This window comes from Phalacrocorax aristotelis, chromosome 2 (genome assembly GCF_949628215.1).
Source record: "Phalacrocorax aristotelis chromosome 2, bGulAri2.1, whole genome shotgun sequence".
Classification (NCBI taxonomy): domain Eukaryota; kingdom Metazoa; phylum Chordata; class Aves; order Suliformes; family Phalacrocoracidae; genus Phalacrocorax; species Phalacrocorax aristotelis.
Window position 1 is genome coordinate 130,428,949 of NC_134277.1, and position 16,123 is coordinate 130,445,071.

Sequence of the window (16,123 nt, forward strand, 5' to 3'; positions counted from 1 at the left end):
TTGCAGAAATACAGAATAGCTGTATGTGCAGTTTTTTACTCTTGCCACACTCGCCATGAAAACTTTTTACTTGTGGTGTGTTTTTCCAAAGTTCAGACTTTTACTTTTTTAGAAGCTAAAAGGAAGATTTGAGCCCTAGCTTGTGGCTTTATGGGAAAATAGCTTCAGCTTTAACTATGGAAAAGAGAACACTTCACAACGGATGTGACCTAACCTACTTACTCTGTTGGATAATTAAATACAGGGTAATCGGAACTGGTCGACCAAAGTATCTCCAGACTTACCACACCACTTCACTTTCCAGTTGCGATTAGCATCAACACCATAACACCGAAACCTTGTGTTCTTCGATCTTGTTTTTCTCCAAAATCGATCCTAACATAATTTATGAAATAGTTAAATAGCAGTATTATTATATTTTGGTAAAAACCTCTTTGTACACATAACACACCAACCCTGGTAAACATATTCAGTATTATATTTTAACTGGAGTAATTTACTTCCATTTTGCACACAATGAAGCGATGGTCCAGATTTTACAGAAAGTCACCTTTGAATGATGTAACAACCATTCAATCTTCCCTGTCTGAACAATTTTTTGAGTAATGCTACTGGTACTACTTACATTTGTCCAGCTAAAATGATATCCATCCACATTAAATACAGGCATGATATAGAAATACAGCTGAGTTAGCATCTTTCTCATGACAGGATCGGTCTGGTATGTCTGAAGAGCCTAAAGCAGAAAAACCCAAGAAAGTAGCTTCCATAATAAAAATAATTTCCCAGTTAAGTATTGTGACAGGCTAAGACAGTCATGTGGCCTTTGGCAGTACAGAGACCTGATCTCACGGCACCGCTGACATCCTTACAGCTGTATTTGAAAGGCTGACATCTTCCTGCAAATGTGATTAAAGGCAGCGTGTGAACATAAGAAAAAGGTGTTCAAAAGACCCTATTCTCTCTGCTTTTCAGTTACTTTCAATAGCAAAGAAGATACAACTCACATTACAAGCCAATGCATACAAAGCATTTCTTGACATAGGAGCTGAAAGTCAGTGGAACAGATTCTTAGTTGAGGAAACGAGTTTAGCTCCAAGACAACAGCGTGCTGCTGTTTCCACCAGGTCATGATTTGGTGAGGTCAGAGCACCTGTTAAAGCATTTAAGGCTCGAATTACATAAGCTTTTGTTGTATTCAGAGTAATTTACTATACCCCCTATCATCAATACAGGCAGCTTATTCCTTTATAATTCAGAAAGCCCTCTACTTTTGCAGAATGGAAGTCTAGGTAGGGAAAGTTGGGGTTTTTTTTTTCCATTCTACATCTTAGAAAAATGAGGCTCTTCAACAGTTCTGTTTGCTAGTACTACAGATGATCCTTTACCAGTTTCAGGAAGCCTGGGCTCCACATGGTGTAACAAAAACTGCCCCTGGTCATAGCTGGGCATCAAACTTGCCTCCTTTAAAGTTTAAGTCTTGATTCTGTAAGGCGAAGAATCAAGTGCTTCACCTGGCAGGCGGTAAGTGTACCACACCGATGCTGGGTTCAGAGGGATGCCTGAGGCTGGCTGCTGTCCTGCTGGTGCTGGGCCCTTCAGACCCAAGAAGTAACATGTGTTTGGGGGGACAAAGGGAAACGCTTGCTCTGAAACCTAAGCTAAAAGTTTTTCGATTGACAAATGCCAGGGAAGACGGTGAAGTACAGGAATTCGATACTTCTGGGTTCCTAACCGTGCAGCTGTTTGGATTATTGGAGGTGCCATGAAAGCTGACAGATGCTTTTGGTGGAATACCTGCAAGAAATACCCATACAATTGGACATGTCTGGGGCTGAAATTTACTCATGGAGGAGTCTGAACATTTTTTTCTTTACTGAGGACCTAGTAAGACTTCTAAATACTTTTTCTAAGCTGTTCATTAACCACCTTTGTGTTGTGCAGTGCTTTCTGCTCACCCAGCCTCAGCCTCCCTTCCAGCAGTGCTTTGCACGTGCAGGTCCTTCAGCCTCACTGGCAGATGCAAAGCAGTGTGTTATCCATCTGCAAAGCCAGCAAGTCAGCCAGTGCTACTCCACTCCCAGCTCCTCTTCTGTTTCAGCCAGGCAAGAGGAGGGGAAGGTGAGCAATAGAGGGCAAAGGGGGCACAGCACAGAGTGAAATGAGACTTAGGCAGCAGCTGGGACAGCATGGCACGGAGCACTGCAGGGTGGCATGAGATGCTGAAAGAGGGTAGGGTTATCACAGGGCAGAAGAGGATGACAGCCTGCTTTTGAGGGGAAGCTTGCTGGAGTCATGGGCTGCCTGTGAGAAAGTCCCTGGCTGACACAGAGGTCACAGGTCTCCTGGCCCACGTGCCAGAAATTCCCCAAAGATTCTTAGCTGGAATGGTATTGCACTCAAATTCAATTTTGCTTGTATTAGGAAGCCACATCAAGGCTACAAACACATTTGCATAAAAATACTGGTATTCAGGGAACTGCAGCTATAGTAAAAAGTAATTTTGTCAAAACGCAAAGCAATGGTTACTCAAAAATAATGACCATGAAAACAAGGGCTCTGTTTCATTGATGTGCCACATACAGAAAACACATACTGAAGTAACAAGGGCTACTCTGTGCATTAAGCTAGCCTTGCACTTAAATCTTCGCAGGATTAAAAGCCTATGTGGTAAGTATGGATGTTAAATCTGCAAGACTGTTCTTACAGTGGAAACAGAACCAAGCTGTGCTCCAAAATGTGAATCAAGAAAATAAGCATTTTGATCATGTTTATTTCAGGGGGAAGTAATTTGGCTGGGGAGGAAATAAGCACCACACAGCACTTCCTTGACTTTTTAATGCTTTTCTTTTTCTAGACAGTATTAAGCTCAGCTTGTGTCTCCATGTGGGTATTTAAATATCAGTGATAACGAGGCTGGCATATCTGTTTGTATCTGTATTCATGTATGCCATTCTTTTGCTGTCAGTTACAGCTGTAATTACACATTTTGTTACACTGTAGTGTTAGGTACTGTATTTTAAACTGTGATGCTGCTATAAGATCAAACTCTTTAAACCACTTTTAAAATAATCTCCTTAAAATAATGACAGATAATTAATTTGAGGTAATAGGCTTCTTAACAATTGCATGGATGACCTTTACAATTTTTTCAGAACCTTTCCAAATTTGCAAAAAGTGACATAATGAAAATATTTTACTTAAGACTTTTTATTAATATTCAATATGTTTTAAATCTTATGAAAAGTGTATTTTTCTTGCTAGGTAAAAGCACCACCATTTAAAAACCAAAACAAAACATAGACTGCAAAATGCCAAGCACCCTTCCATTTTTTAAAGCTACTCTGTGTATTTGAATGCCTGCTGTTATTGACAAAATACTAGGACAGGCTTTAGAAAGCATTATGGTCCCCAGTAATACTCTTCAAAATCTTAAGTCTTAAAGTTGATTTAGAACCAAACATGTCAATCATTCAATTCTGTTCTTTAAAGCAGATATGGTTTATCTTAATGATTTGATTACCCTTTTAGAGTAAGAATTAATTAAAAATGTAATGGACCTGGTGCAGCTTTCTTCTTCATGGAAAGCAAGAGTGTAGATGGTGTAACCTGGTGTAAGTGACTCTGCTGAAAATACTTTCTCCTTCATACTGTTTTTATCTGGCAATTTTATTTGATATATATAATCAGGCACACAGACTGTGTAATCTTACCTCCCATAACAGGGAGGTCTTTGGCAATGTGCCTTACACTTACTAAGGTCTACCCTTCCTGAAGCAAAGCCCACAACTTGCCTTTTGTGACGTGCCTCTCAAATCCTCTGAACAGCAATAATGCGAACCACACCTCACCCCCCCCCGGCAGTGTTGAAACATTTTCTCTTCACTATGACACAAGCAAGATGAACATAAACCATTAGTGAATTAACTACATTGTAGTTTGCACAGAGCTCTCAGAATACAGTCATGCGACTTTATACAGCTTGATTCTGCTTCCCCATCATGCAATCAATAGCAGCTTTGCTGCTGAATGTGCAGAGAGCCAGACTCGCCCAATAAATGCTGAATAGTGTTATTAGTGAATGAACAGATGATACAGGAACCCTGCCAACACCGTGCAAGCAATCTGCCTGGGGGATGGGCGAAAGAACCGATGATTAATAGGAGGGGGCTCGATCATCTGGATCAGCAGAGGGGTAGTTGTTGATAAAGCTATGCCAGTTTAGGCTGGCTGAGGACCTGGTCCATAAGAAATTTAATCTGGGGGACAAAGTGAACAAAAGAACTATATTGTAAACTGCAAAGGCAATAAAAGGCAAGAGTTTAAAATGGATTTAGGATGCAGTTGGGCTTTTTATAAAATAAGGGGATTGCTTGAGAAGGACAAAGCAAGGAGACAGGGTTGAGAGAAACTCTGAAATTGCAATTGAGCTTAATAATAATTTGCTGTCCCACAATTATTATCAATTTTAAGGTAACAATCAGCTTTTGTTGTTTCTGCTTTTTAATTAAACAACCACACTGAATTAAACAGTTACTATTTAACACAGGGAATTGACTCCATTGCTGTTCTGACAGAAATCGCCCAAAACTGTTTCTGACAAAACAGGATTAACTTTTCCATGCAATTATTAAGATACCAACGAAAGCATCCTTTCTGATGGTAACATACAGTGTTTTACTATTGTCTGTGTACCTTGCACTTTAGCAGGGTGACACTATGATCTGCCATTCAGGCCTTCATTGCCACTTTATCAGTTTGGCAAGCTGGTGGTTAGCTCTGTCTCTGGTCTTGGAAGCAGTACATCTTTTTACCTTCATTTTCCCTTTTACTGCTAGTGTCCTGCTTTGACACTCAAATCACAAGCAGAGTGGTAGGCCTGTTATTAAAGGTAAGATATAACCGAGTATCTAAAAACAAATGGCTTAAAACAAAGGGTCAAATTTTCAAGGCTGAAGCTTGAATTGTGTCTGATTTTCTTTTTTTTCCCACCAAGCAAAATTTTCCTTCCTCTTTGGAAGCATTTTCCACAGGAGGAACCCAGAAACAACAACTGAGAAGGATGACAGTGTGCTGCAACTACTCGGCAACACTCAGAAGGGAGCCCATATAAAGAGTCTGAAAAGAAGGACCTGAAGGATCCCAAAGGCTTGCTTACACTGGTACTTAAGGATGCAAATGGAGAAGATGCTGAAGCACAGAAGAGGCACAGGGACGATGGCATGATTAACATGTTATAGAAGCAAACTGCAGTTCCAGGAAGCTTGTAGAAGGCTGGAACCACCCACGCAAATGAAGGCTCTTGTGGGGAAGAAGCTGGATAGAGTTACACTGATCTTAATGGAAATAGGAGACACAACTTCTTGGTTCCACTCTGAGAGGCAGTATACAAAAAACCCTCCCAGGTCCCAAATAAGTCAAGGACTACCTAGCAGGGAAAAGAAAGGTCTGAGTTATTTTAAGCACTGTGAATACCCTGAAAGGGGCAACACAAGTCACTCTACTAGTAACTGTATGAAACTAAAGCTTACCAAGTTGGTGGAGACCCCTGGAGACGTCTAGCTCACAAAAATATAATTCTTGAATTTTACATCCTAGTTATGTTGGTCCAGGGTAGTACATAATGAGGGCAACCCAACAGAACTCACTTGAACACATTGTTTAATTCAGTTGTTGAGACACAGTTAAATAATTAAGATACAAATTATTGCTTGTAATTCCATTTCTGGAACAACTAAATGGTCCAACACACAGGATTTTCTTTCACAATCCTTTCTCGTGCTCAATAGTGTTTCTGCATATCAGTAATTTTACTGGGGCCCTAATTACTCAGCAGCATCGTACAGGAGTGGACTGCTAAAATATAAGGCAGAATTTCTTCCCCAGGGCATACAATTTGTTGAAGCAACAATGTGAATTCTCTTCACGCCTTGAAGAAGAACATACCAAACAGCTTAAAACCCTTCACAGGGTAGAATTTGAGTGTCCTAGTGATTAATACTTACATAGGAGTTTGCACTAGCAAGTGTCATTGAAGAATTCCTACTACAGGCACAACACAGCTGCAGGGTTACCTTTATTTTAGCAAGATGTATTCATATTGTGAAAAATGAACAGCTGCAAGCAAAATGAAAGCAATTTTTACCTTCTTAAGATCATGGGTAGGCAGGAGGATGCAGCTGAGTAGTTGAAAGTGCACAAGAGAAATAATGCAGTACTTTTGTCCTTTGGGAAGAGGAAAACTGGAAACCATTTTAACTGTTTTTGTTTTGCCATCATGAAGATGTCACAGCAAAGTAAAGCACCTTCTCTAAACTGTCTTACTGTTGAATAGAACCTGGAAAAATCCACCATGGACCAAAAGAGAAAGAAATACTGCACAGTATAAAAATGGTTTGCCACAGCTGCTTTTAAAACAATGCATCACATGCCTCGTTGTGGTGATACCATGGTACTGCACTCCATCTTTTTGGCATTGGCTTAGATATTATCCATTTTTTTTTAAAAAAAAAGCATCACAACTGAGGGCCCAGTCTGGGAAACTCTTCTGGGTAGTCTTCACTGCTATCTTATTTTCCTTCCCCTCAGATGTGGTGCACATTAGTAATCTCTGTTTTTGGTAGCAAGGTTGTGCTGGAGAGATGCAGACTCAGAGCCAAGTGGGATATAAGATGGCTGCTGAAGTAACTGAACTCATTTAGAAATGAACCAGCTGTGGAGCAGAGGAGGGATGTTGAGTAGGAGCAGAAACTACATACACATAGGTGTGAGTACTGCACAGAAACTTCAAATGGCAGGAACAGCATTTGGAGGGTGAAAAAAATCATGAGGATAAAACAGATTCTGCATCTGCACCAGTGCCCCTTGCTGTTGAAAGGCTGATGAATGAAGTACTGAATGAAGAGGCTGAAGAGGTGATCTCTCTGATGGAGAAAAAAACAAATAGTGTTTCAGGCAGAAGCTCCTGACAGAGAAGAATGAGTTAGCTAAAGGTAAGTAACGCTGAGTGTTTCAAATATAGATGCTGCAGAATGAAACAGATGGATTTTTCCTCCAGATAATGGATATATAGGGAGCACTCAGAGAAGTCAATTTTTTTTCTGAAGTTAGGCAGCTAAAAAGACAGCTGGGGAGACTAGAGTCTGGCAAACAATAAAAATTAAACTCCAATGATTGTATTGCATTTACTGAAAGAGCTGCAGAGTTTGTGGAGAGATCAGTCACCAGGTGGCTTGTCCTTGACGGTGAGAATAGCCCAGACTTCATGGTGCTGTCACCACTGGCAGCTGTGAAAGAGGCTGCAGGGGGCCAAGAAGCAGCCCTGAGAAGCTTCTAGCCTTCCTAAAACAAGGGTGAACTAAAAACTGATGTACAGTAGGAAAACCCAGACAGGAAGATTTCATAGAGCAAGAGATGCGTTGGTTTAAAGGGCAACAAAAAATTTCAAGTCAAGCCAACATCAGCTGAAAAGCTTTAGCTGAAGGGAACGGACTTCAGAAAGAAGGAAAATATTCTGCTAAAGGATGAAAGGAAAAAGCTACAGGTACAGTATTTGTTTTGGCCTTGCATGCTTCTGATTCACTTCAGATTATTTCAAATTATTTCAGAAGCTCTTCAGGTTTCTGAGAGCCAGCACTCAAAGATATGTTAACAACAGTGGCATATCTATCCCCAGGAACAGGACTGGCATAAACGTACGGCATATAGGGAGAGGCAGTCAGGTCCTTGCTTTCTTTCCTCTATGGTCAAAGCTTCTGCTTGGAAAACAAAAAAAATGAGATGGAAAGCATATCACAGGGGGCGAGCTAACTACATTGTCTCAAAGAATAACTAAATACAGGTGTAATGAGCATCCTTTAAATTAATATTAGTCTCAAAACAAGACCCAGCAAGCTCAGCAAGACCCAGAAATGATCCAGAACACGAAGCTGTTTTCCTGACAGTGTGGATTTCACCACTGGAATGAGTGACTGAGTGCTGCTCTGACTGTTGATGCAGCATATTGCAGATGTTTTGTCCATCAGGATATGGACTATGGAATTTTGCAGAATAAGTGCTATACTGGCTTTCACCAGATCTTAAAGTAGGAATACTTACAGCTTTATGGCCTTCTGCCCACATGGCCTGCATGGCGCAGAAGAAGCGCCAACCTCTTTTAACACTGATGCTGTCTGAGTCTCCTGCTTGGACCAGCTTCTGATTGCACAGTTGCCCGTATTCATTTCTGTATACGTCTATGTGCTGTTATTTTAGGTATCCTGTCTTTACAGTCAAGCACTTCATAAACATTCCTCAGGAAGAATCTGAGATCTTGAACCCTGCAAAATTCCTGGTAACAACTGGTCTCTGGGGCCTGGTCTGCAAGCCCTATGGTTGGCTAATTGGCAGTATGCATCCCATATGCATCCCACAAGGTGGCTCGTAAATCAGTCTCAAGCTTAGAATAGTGGAGGCAGATGTTGCCATTATGCATCTTAGACAGTCTATATGTCTCTCTTAGCTCATTATTATGGAGTGAAAAGATGGGATTCAGGCCTGGTTTTGGCAGCAATCAATACCAATGTCAGCATTAAAAAAAAAAAAAAAAATCTGCTCCCAGCCTTTAACTTCTTTGTCTAGGGTTGCCTGTCTGCTCCCAGCGCGCATGACGAAACACAAGTGCTTCATCTGGGATAATTTGGGAACTCAAATAACTGGGATGGTAGGACACACACATTTCAGAATTTGGACTTTCAGCCACACATGTCTCAATCTAAAGTACACAGAGCATAGTGATATTCCTTTCAGATTTGGAATTCTTCTGAGATGAGACAGCTCTTACGGCTCATTTTTAAGGGACAATGCAGTGCTGCAGTATAAGTAGGGCTTCAGAGGTGCAGATTTGTATTCCTCTACTATATCCCTCCTTTCCAGTGGGCCTGTGGATATGGGCGAGGGAACTGTCATGGGTAGTCCAGCAAGGTCAATGCCTGAACCAAACTTATCAAGTCACCTTGATCAAATCCAGAAAGCTCAGCAAAGACCTTAGATATTGGCTAGGTTCTGGCCCAGAAGCAGCGGACGGTGGCACTGCTCATCCAGGAAAACACCACAACAGCCTCACATTAAAGAAAAGTGGCTATATGCAATGCAATGTAAGCTGACCCTAATTCAAAGAATAATAGTAATATTATTTTGAGGGAAGTCCTCAAGTTTTAAACATTTGAAAAATGTAAGAGCCTAGGGAGTCTATGGAAGAACGTGCCACAGTTCACATTTGAGATGCAGATACACTGAATCTGGTCAATACATGTTAGTTTTCCTTTTTTCCTAAGAAGACCCGCTTTGGAGGGTGAGAGAAGAAGGTGATGGTGGAGGATACTGCATTTCCAAAGTGTGTAAGGCTATTTGCACCTTCATTTGAGGCCCCGATTAAGTCACTCCCTGAGAGGGATGCACATGATCGCAATGGATGTTTCCCTTACAGTGGCCATTGGATTCTTAGAACATTTTGTCAAGAGGTACAATCAGTGCTTGCTTCTTGAAGGTTTTTAATTACGTTTCTTCAATTTTCTAATCCTGAAATAAAAATTCCTGCACCAGAAGCAAAGAATAATGCATCCTAAAGTCACATCTCTTTTATGCTGTTCTCTGAAAATGTTGTATGAATGACATTTCAAGGTTATACATCATTGACATGGATCAAATGGCAGCATTTATTAGAGGGAAGAAAGTCAAACCAGATGTAATGGGAATCCTCATCTGCTTTCACTAAAACTGAAACAGAATCTAGTTTTGATGTTAATTTGAATAGCAGCCTGTGAACCATATTTCAGATTTTTAAAACAGTGGTAAAATCCTAAATTTGAAGTCTGGACAATTTGATATCCAAATTCTGCTTCTCCTCTCACAATTGCATGCCCAATGAAGAGGGGTTACATTCTCTTACTTAACACATATACAAATACAATTGTACTTTTGCAAAAAGTCTGTAGGTTTTGCTTCTTTGTTTCTATGAGGGCTATTTAATTTTGGGTAAATACGTTATGCCTGATAAATAAATTTTGTTTCTAAAGTCTACTGCTTTCTGTGAAGTAATAACACATGACAGAGTCCCTTTCTTTCCAGTTTGTAATATTTACTGACATATTTTAATGATTAGATCCCATGAGTCTTTTTAAAAATCTAGGCTAACAAACCTTTTTTTTTTTTTCTTTTTTCCTCTTTTCTAAATGTTTTGCTGTGGACACAAATTCTGGGTTACATTAGATTCATTTATCTTTGCAGGTTGCCTTCAAAGTAGTCCACATGTAATGAGTTCCATTTCCTTTTACAGTTCCTTTTGCTTCCCTACTCCAGCACAGGTCTCTCAGTATTTCCACTGTCAGGGCCTTTTTTCAACCCCTTTCCAGCTGAGTAATGCTTGAAGTTGGGTGGGAGACTTGACCGTAACCTAACTGGTATTCAGCTACAATACAGGCACAGGCACTTCTCTGTGGCTCATTAGCTGGTACCTAAAGCTCTGATCCTGTGTGTGCAGGGCATCCCCTTTCTTGACTTGAAATTCAGTGACCATGAAGTAGGGTTTGTCAGAGGCCACCAGTATTGCTAACCCTGGTAGAACATCTGATTATCTTTAGTTGAGAGACTACAGGCATTTAGAGGCGCCTTCTATGGAAGCAGTGATGTTATTGACACCAGACCTATGGAATGTCTAGAGATCATGCTGGAGTAGATCATAATAAAAAACCACACAAAATCCCAAGCAAAAACCCCAACCCCCTAAACCAAACAACAGTCTTCACTCTCCTTTTGTTTGTTTCAAAATGTGAGCAGGCTGGTTCTGTACTTTCAATTATGTTATTGCATAATGCAAAACTATTCTCTGGGCATTCTCTTTCTCTTTTTAATCTTTAATTTCTACTTCTGTGTCTTTCCCCCTTTTCCTCTAGTCCATCTGTTCTTTTTCTCTAACTATTGTATTTGCCTGAATACAGAACAAGCCTGCATAGCGGGCAGCCTCTTGCCTTCCCATGCCCTAGTCTCACATCCTCGCTTCCCAAGTCTGATCTGCCTTAGTCTGCTTTGCATTTCTACGTAGACGGGAGCCGGGTCCTGCTTGGGTGAACAACTCCAGATGCTCTGTCAAAAGCAGGGAGCCACTGCCCATACCCTGGCAAGCCACCCTAGCAGCCGGCTGCTCAGTGGCATCTCCACCCTACAGGAGGTGGTGTCTCCCATTGCTTGCAGCAAATTCACTGGCACGCGAAGCTGCCGCTTCCAGAGGTGCAAGCAAGATACCGAGGGTTCCTAAGCTGAATGGAAATATCTGATCAAGTTTGCAGCACCCAGTCTTGAGCTTGAAGGTTAACTGACATTCATACGTAGAGGATGTTGTCTAAGCTAAATCACTTGAAAAGTCTAGTTGTACACAGGAGTATGGATATTCCGATAAAAACAAGTGACGGAGAGCACAGGGTGAAGTGAAAGCTTGATAAAATATTTCAGGCTGCCTGCATGGTAAAGGGATGTGCGTATGCTGTTCCTGCTGGAAAAGAAGCTAATGTCACATAAATCCAACATTTCCCTGTGCTTGCCTTAAATCAGTGGGCTTGTGGCACTATTCCTTAGAGTTGACAAACATGCCAGGAAAAATCTGTTTCCAAGCTGACTGCCCTTTCTCAGAACTGCCTGTAAGCACAAGAGAGGATGGATGGAAAGCGAGCTGCTGGGCTGCAGAGGTGCTTAAGGGAGGAGTCTGCCAGCAAAAGAGAACTGCAGAGTTTGAAGCACGGAGACACCTTTAGTTTTCCCAGAGTTCTTACTAAAAATGTCTAACTCATTTAATGAGAAAAGCAATATCCTAAACAAACCAATTGAACCATCTTGTCTGTCCTCCTTTTGCAGTCATTTTTAATATAATGATGAAGACTGTGAGCATAATGTATTCTTATCCTGATGCTTTTTACTTTAAGGCTGGATTGAAATATTGCTCTAAGCAACAAAAAAGATATGTATCATTTGCAATCAAAGGCAATGCATGACCGAGATGGCAAAGGTGGTACATTCTTGAAGACTCAAGGAACTCTGCAGAAACTTTCATCTAGGAAAATGCTTTTACATAATTAGTGAAACAGTCTACTAGCAAGATACTCTCCAAGGATCTCAGATAAGAACCAGGAGGATTTTATATACACATAGTCAGCCTATTTTCTGCCTTAAGCACTATTAATAAGCTCTATTAATAAGCTCTATTAATATGCTCTATTATAAGCTCTGATTTTTACCTTGCTGCCACATTATAGTGCTTTATGGGAAAACCTTAGTAAGGAAGACGTACTTGAGCAATAGGCTTTCCTGCCAGTGCCTGCCTGTCCCAAACATACTGCAGCCTGTTCTCCTGGGTAGGAAAGCTGCTCAGAAATAGCTGCAAATTTGTTCATCTTTACCTTAACAGAAGTCCTAATAAGAAGGCACACAGTCATTGCACACTGAACTTTGGAGATCAGCTCCTGGATGTGGTTTAGCCTACCCATGCATCAGCAGCCATGCTGACAGGCGCACCCAAATTGTAGCGGCCTCATTATTTCTTTCCTTCCCTGTACGCTGCTCTGTCTTCTGAGGGAATGCCACACATGGTTGTATGATCATCTCAGCTAAGGCATTAGAGTGTTGATGATGCAGAAGTTTACTCTCATGAAGTGACTTATAGGACCAGGATCTTTCTGCTGAGTGGAGAGATCCCAGAAAATCAAGGGCAGATCCTTTAAATAAGAGGAGGTATTAATACATTGTAGAATTTCACAGTGATAGGGTGGAAGAGAAGTTAGAAAATTGTGTGTTTATAGGAAGAACCTTGCAAAAAAAAATTGCATCCCTTATTTTGTGCAAAAAATGGTATGCAAGATATTCAAAGCACATCTATTGTTTTTTTTGAAGCCTTCTTTGTCTTCTGTAAATTGCATTGCAAGGTAGTGTCCACTGTGCAGCTAATATACCATCTTGAACAAAACTTTGTTGGCTAAGGGGTAATGTCAAAATCCTGCAAACATATCATACATCTGAAATGAATCCCAAATTAGAAGAGATTATGTGCCGATATTAAAAAAAAAAAAGGAAAATATGAACTGGACAAGTGAAAAGCAGAATTCCAATTCCATTTGATTGCACTAATCATTTGAAAAATGGCAAATGTATGGATATGAAGGCTAAACCCTAGATATCAAAGACAAAGGGAGCATAAATCCAGTAAGAAAGGAGCAAAGAAACATTGGAGGAACCACTTGATATTAAGAGAATATGAAATTCATCATTTTCAGTGAAATCTGTCTATGAAGAAGAAGAGCCAGCAGATCAATACCTGGCTCTGAGCCTGGTGTCGCCAGCAGAATTTGGGGTTTTTTGATCATGGTTCAGTTTACACACCACCAGGACTGCTGGGAACAAGCAGGGTACACCTGTCTCAAAGCGGGAAAAGGATCTTTGTGCAGGAGTTAGCTGGGCTTATTGGAAGACCTTTGAACTAGATTTGAAGCGGGAAAGGGATAAAACCAGGCTCACTAGAGATAAGCCTGGGGCAGCAGGTCAATGTTTGAGGGATGGTGTGCTAGTGAGGTCCTCTGGTCTGCCATCTCAGTGGAGGTAGGGGATGGAGATCCATGTGGCAGCAGAGACAAAAGGGTTATTGTTTTAGAAACCATGGAAGCACCTGAGGATGGTCACGTAGGAATCAGGGCTTCTTCCCCCCAAAAGGTGGTAGGATCAGTATCTCAACTGAGGTGCTTCCACACAGCGCAGGCAACCAACAGGAGGAGCTGTAAGCCATTGTGCAGCAGGAAAAAAAAAATAGTCGCCATCACAGAAACATGGTGGGATGACTCGCACAGCTGGAGTGCTGCAATGGATGGCTATAAGCTCTCCAGAAGGGATAGGCAAGGGAGGAGAGGCAGTGGGGTAGCCCTGTATGTTAGGCAGCGTTTTGATTGTCTAGAGCTTAATGATGGTGATGATATCATTGAGTGTTTATGGATAAGAATCAGGGGGAAGGCCAACAAGGCAGGTATCAGGGTGGGAGTGTGTTATAGACCACCCAGCCAGGATGAAGAGGCAGATGTAATACTCCATAAGCAGCTGGCAGATGTCTCACAATCGCTAGCCTTGTTCTTGTGGGGGACTTCAACTTAGCAGATGTCTGCTGGAAATACAATACAGCAGAGATGAAACAGTCTAGGAGGTTTCTGGAGTACGTGGAAGATAATTTCATAACACAGCTGGTGAGTGAGTCAAATAGGGAAGGCGCCCGGCTGGACGTGTTATTTGTGACCAGAGAAGGACTTGTGGGGGATGTGATGGTTGGAGACTGTTTTGGGCACAGTGATCATGAAATGATAGAGTTTTTGATTCTTGGAGAAGTAAGGAGGGCATTAGCAGAACTGCCACCTTGGATTTCTGGAGGGCAGACTTTGGTCTGTTTAGGAGCCTGGTTGACAGAGTCCTTTGGGAGGCAGCCCTGAAGGGCAAAGGAGTCCAGGAAGGCTGGGCATTCTTCAGGAAGGAAGTCTTAAAGGCACAGGAGCAAGCTGTCCCCATGTGCTGAATGACAAGCCAGTGGGGAAGAAGATCGGCCTTGCAGCACAGAGCACTTTGACTGGAACTCAAGAAAAAAGGAGACTTTATGACTTTTGGAAGAAGGAGCAGGCAACTCAGGAGGACTACAAGGGGGTTGCGAGGTTATGCAGGGAGAAAATTAGAAGGGCCAAAGCCCAGCTAGAACTTAATCTGGGTACTGCCATAAAAGACAACAAAAACCAGTAGTATAGTGAGATGGGTATTGGTCTCTTTTGCCAAGTAACAACCCATAGGACAAGAGGAAATGGCCTCAAGTTGTGCCGGGGAGGTTTAGATTGGATAGTAGGAAAAATTTATTCACCAAAAGGGTTGTCAAGTATTGGAACAGGCTGCCCAGGGAAGTGGTTGAGTCACCATTCCTGGAGGTATTTAAAAGATGTGTAGATGTGGCGCTTAGGGACATGGTTTAATGGTGGACTTGGCAGTGCTAGGTCAGTGGTTGGACTCGAGGATCCTAAGGGTCTTTTCCAACCTAAATGATTCTGTGATCCCATTCTACGATTCTATGATTTTAGCTTCCTATTCCTATGGAATCAAACAAAAGACAAATGTCTTTCTTAATCTAAGTCCTTAAAGCAAAGATATTGCTGAACTGATCCGAAGCAGTACACACTGGCACTGATTTACCTGGACCATTACCAGAATTGAAATCTTCACATTTTTAGGTCTTGCAATAAAATCCTACTTCATATCTCTGCCAATATGTGTCTGGCATACTTTTGTCCTGTGCCTAGATGTGTCTGGCTGTTGCTATCAGCTTCATTTATCAAGCACTTAAGCGCTCTACAAATAATAATAAAAAAGTAGTATCATAGCTAGTTATTTTTCTTATTAATAATATGTTAGATCAGTTATAGCAAATATGCAATATTTATTGAACTGAAGGAACTGCATGACTGTAAATCATTAACACTTACTTCTTTCACGAACCACTGGCAAAAGGCAGGACCAATCCACTCTCTTGCATGAATCCCACAGTCTATCCAGACAGCTTTCTTGTAGAGCTGTGATCTTTTACCTAACTTGAAGTGTGAATATTCATAGAAATATCACTAGATCTCATGACATTAGTGAGATACAATAATGAGAAAATAATAGAATGTTAGAAACACTAAACCATTTTGAATTTTCTTGTATAGAGGCACACAGATCTATTGTTTTCAAAGATATGGCCAAGATAATGAAGCTGATCCATAGGAAAGAAAATTACAGGAAAAGTGAGAGGTATCATTTTATTTTCTATGAGGAATGATATCTTTAAATATCACGTGGAGCAGGGTGAAGAAAAATGATGCTACGGGAATAGCTTGATGTAGAATCAAATTTTCAGAACTCTGCAACAGCAGATGAAAAGAAAGCATATTGAAAGTAAATTTTTTTTTTGCATCTTGCTGACACCCTTTTCTTTGTGGTCTTAATTATGTGAGTTGAGAGCACACATCCCTGAAATTTTTTCAGTAGCTAAAGATGAAGCATACGCGGCACATGCTGAGAAGGGCTCCAGAGTCCTCTGGGG

At 41.2% G+C, this 16,123-nt stretch overlaps 1 protein-coding gene across 1 annotated transcript in view; it reads right to left on the bottom strand.

Annotated features, from left to right (window-relative positions):
* The window catches only part of CPA6 (carboxypeptidase A6), an 85,377-nt gene that overhangs the window by 12,701 nt on the left and 56,553 nt on the right, over positions 1-16,123 (bottom strand). The window contains exons 6-8 of the mRNA XM_075085166.1: positions 15,525-15,629; positions 626-736; positions 285-375 (exon numbers count right to left, since the gene is read on the bottom strand). Of these exons, the coding sequence (XP_074941267.1) occupies positions 285-375; positions 626-736; positions 15,525-15,629 (307 nt within the window). The remainder of the gene's footprint in view (positions 1-284; positions 376-625; positions 737-15,524; positions 15,630-16,123) is intronic.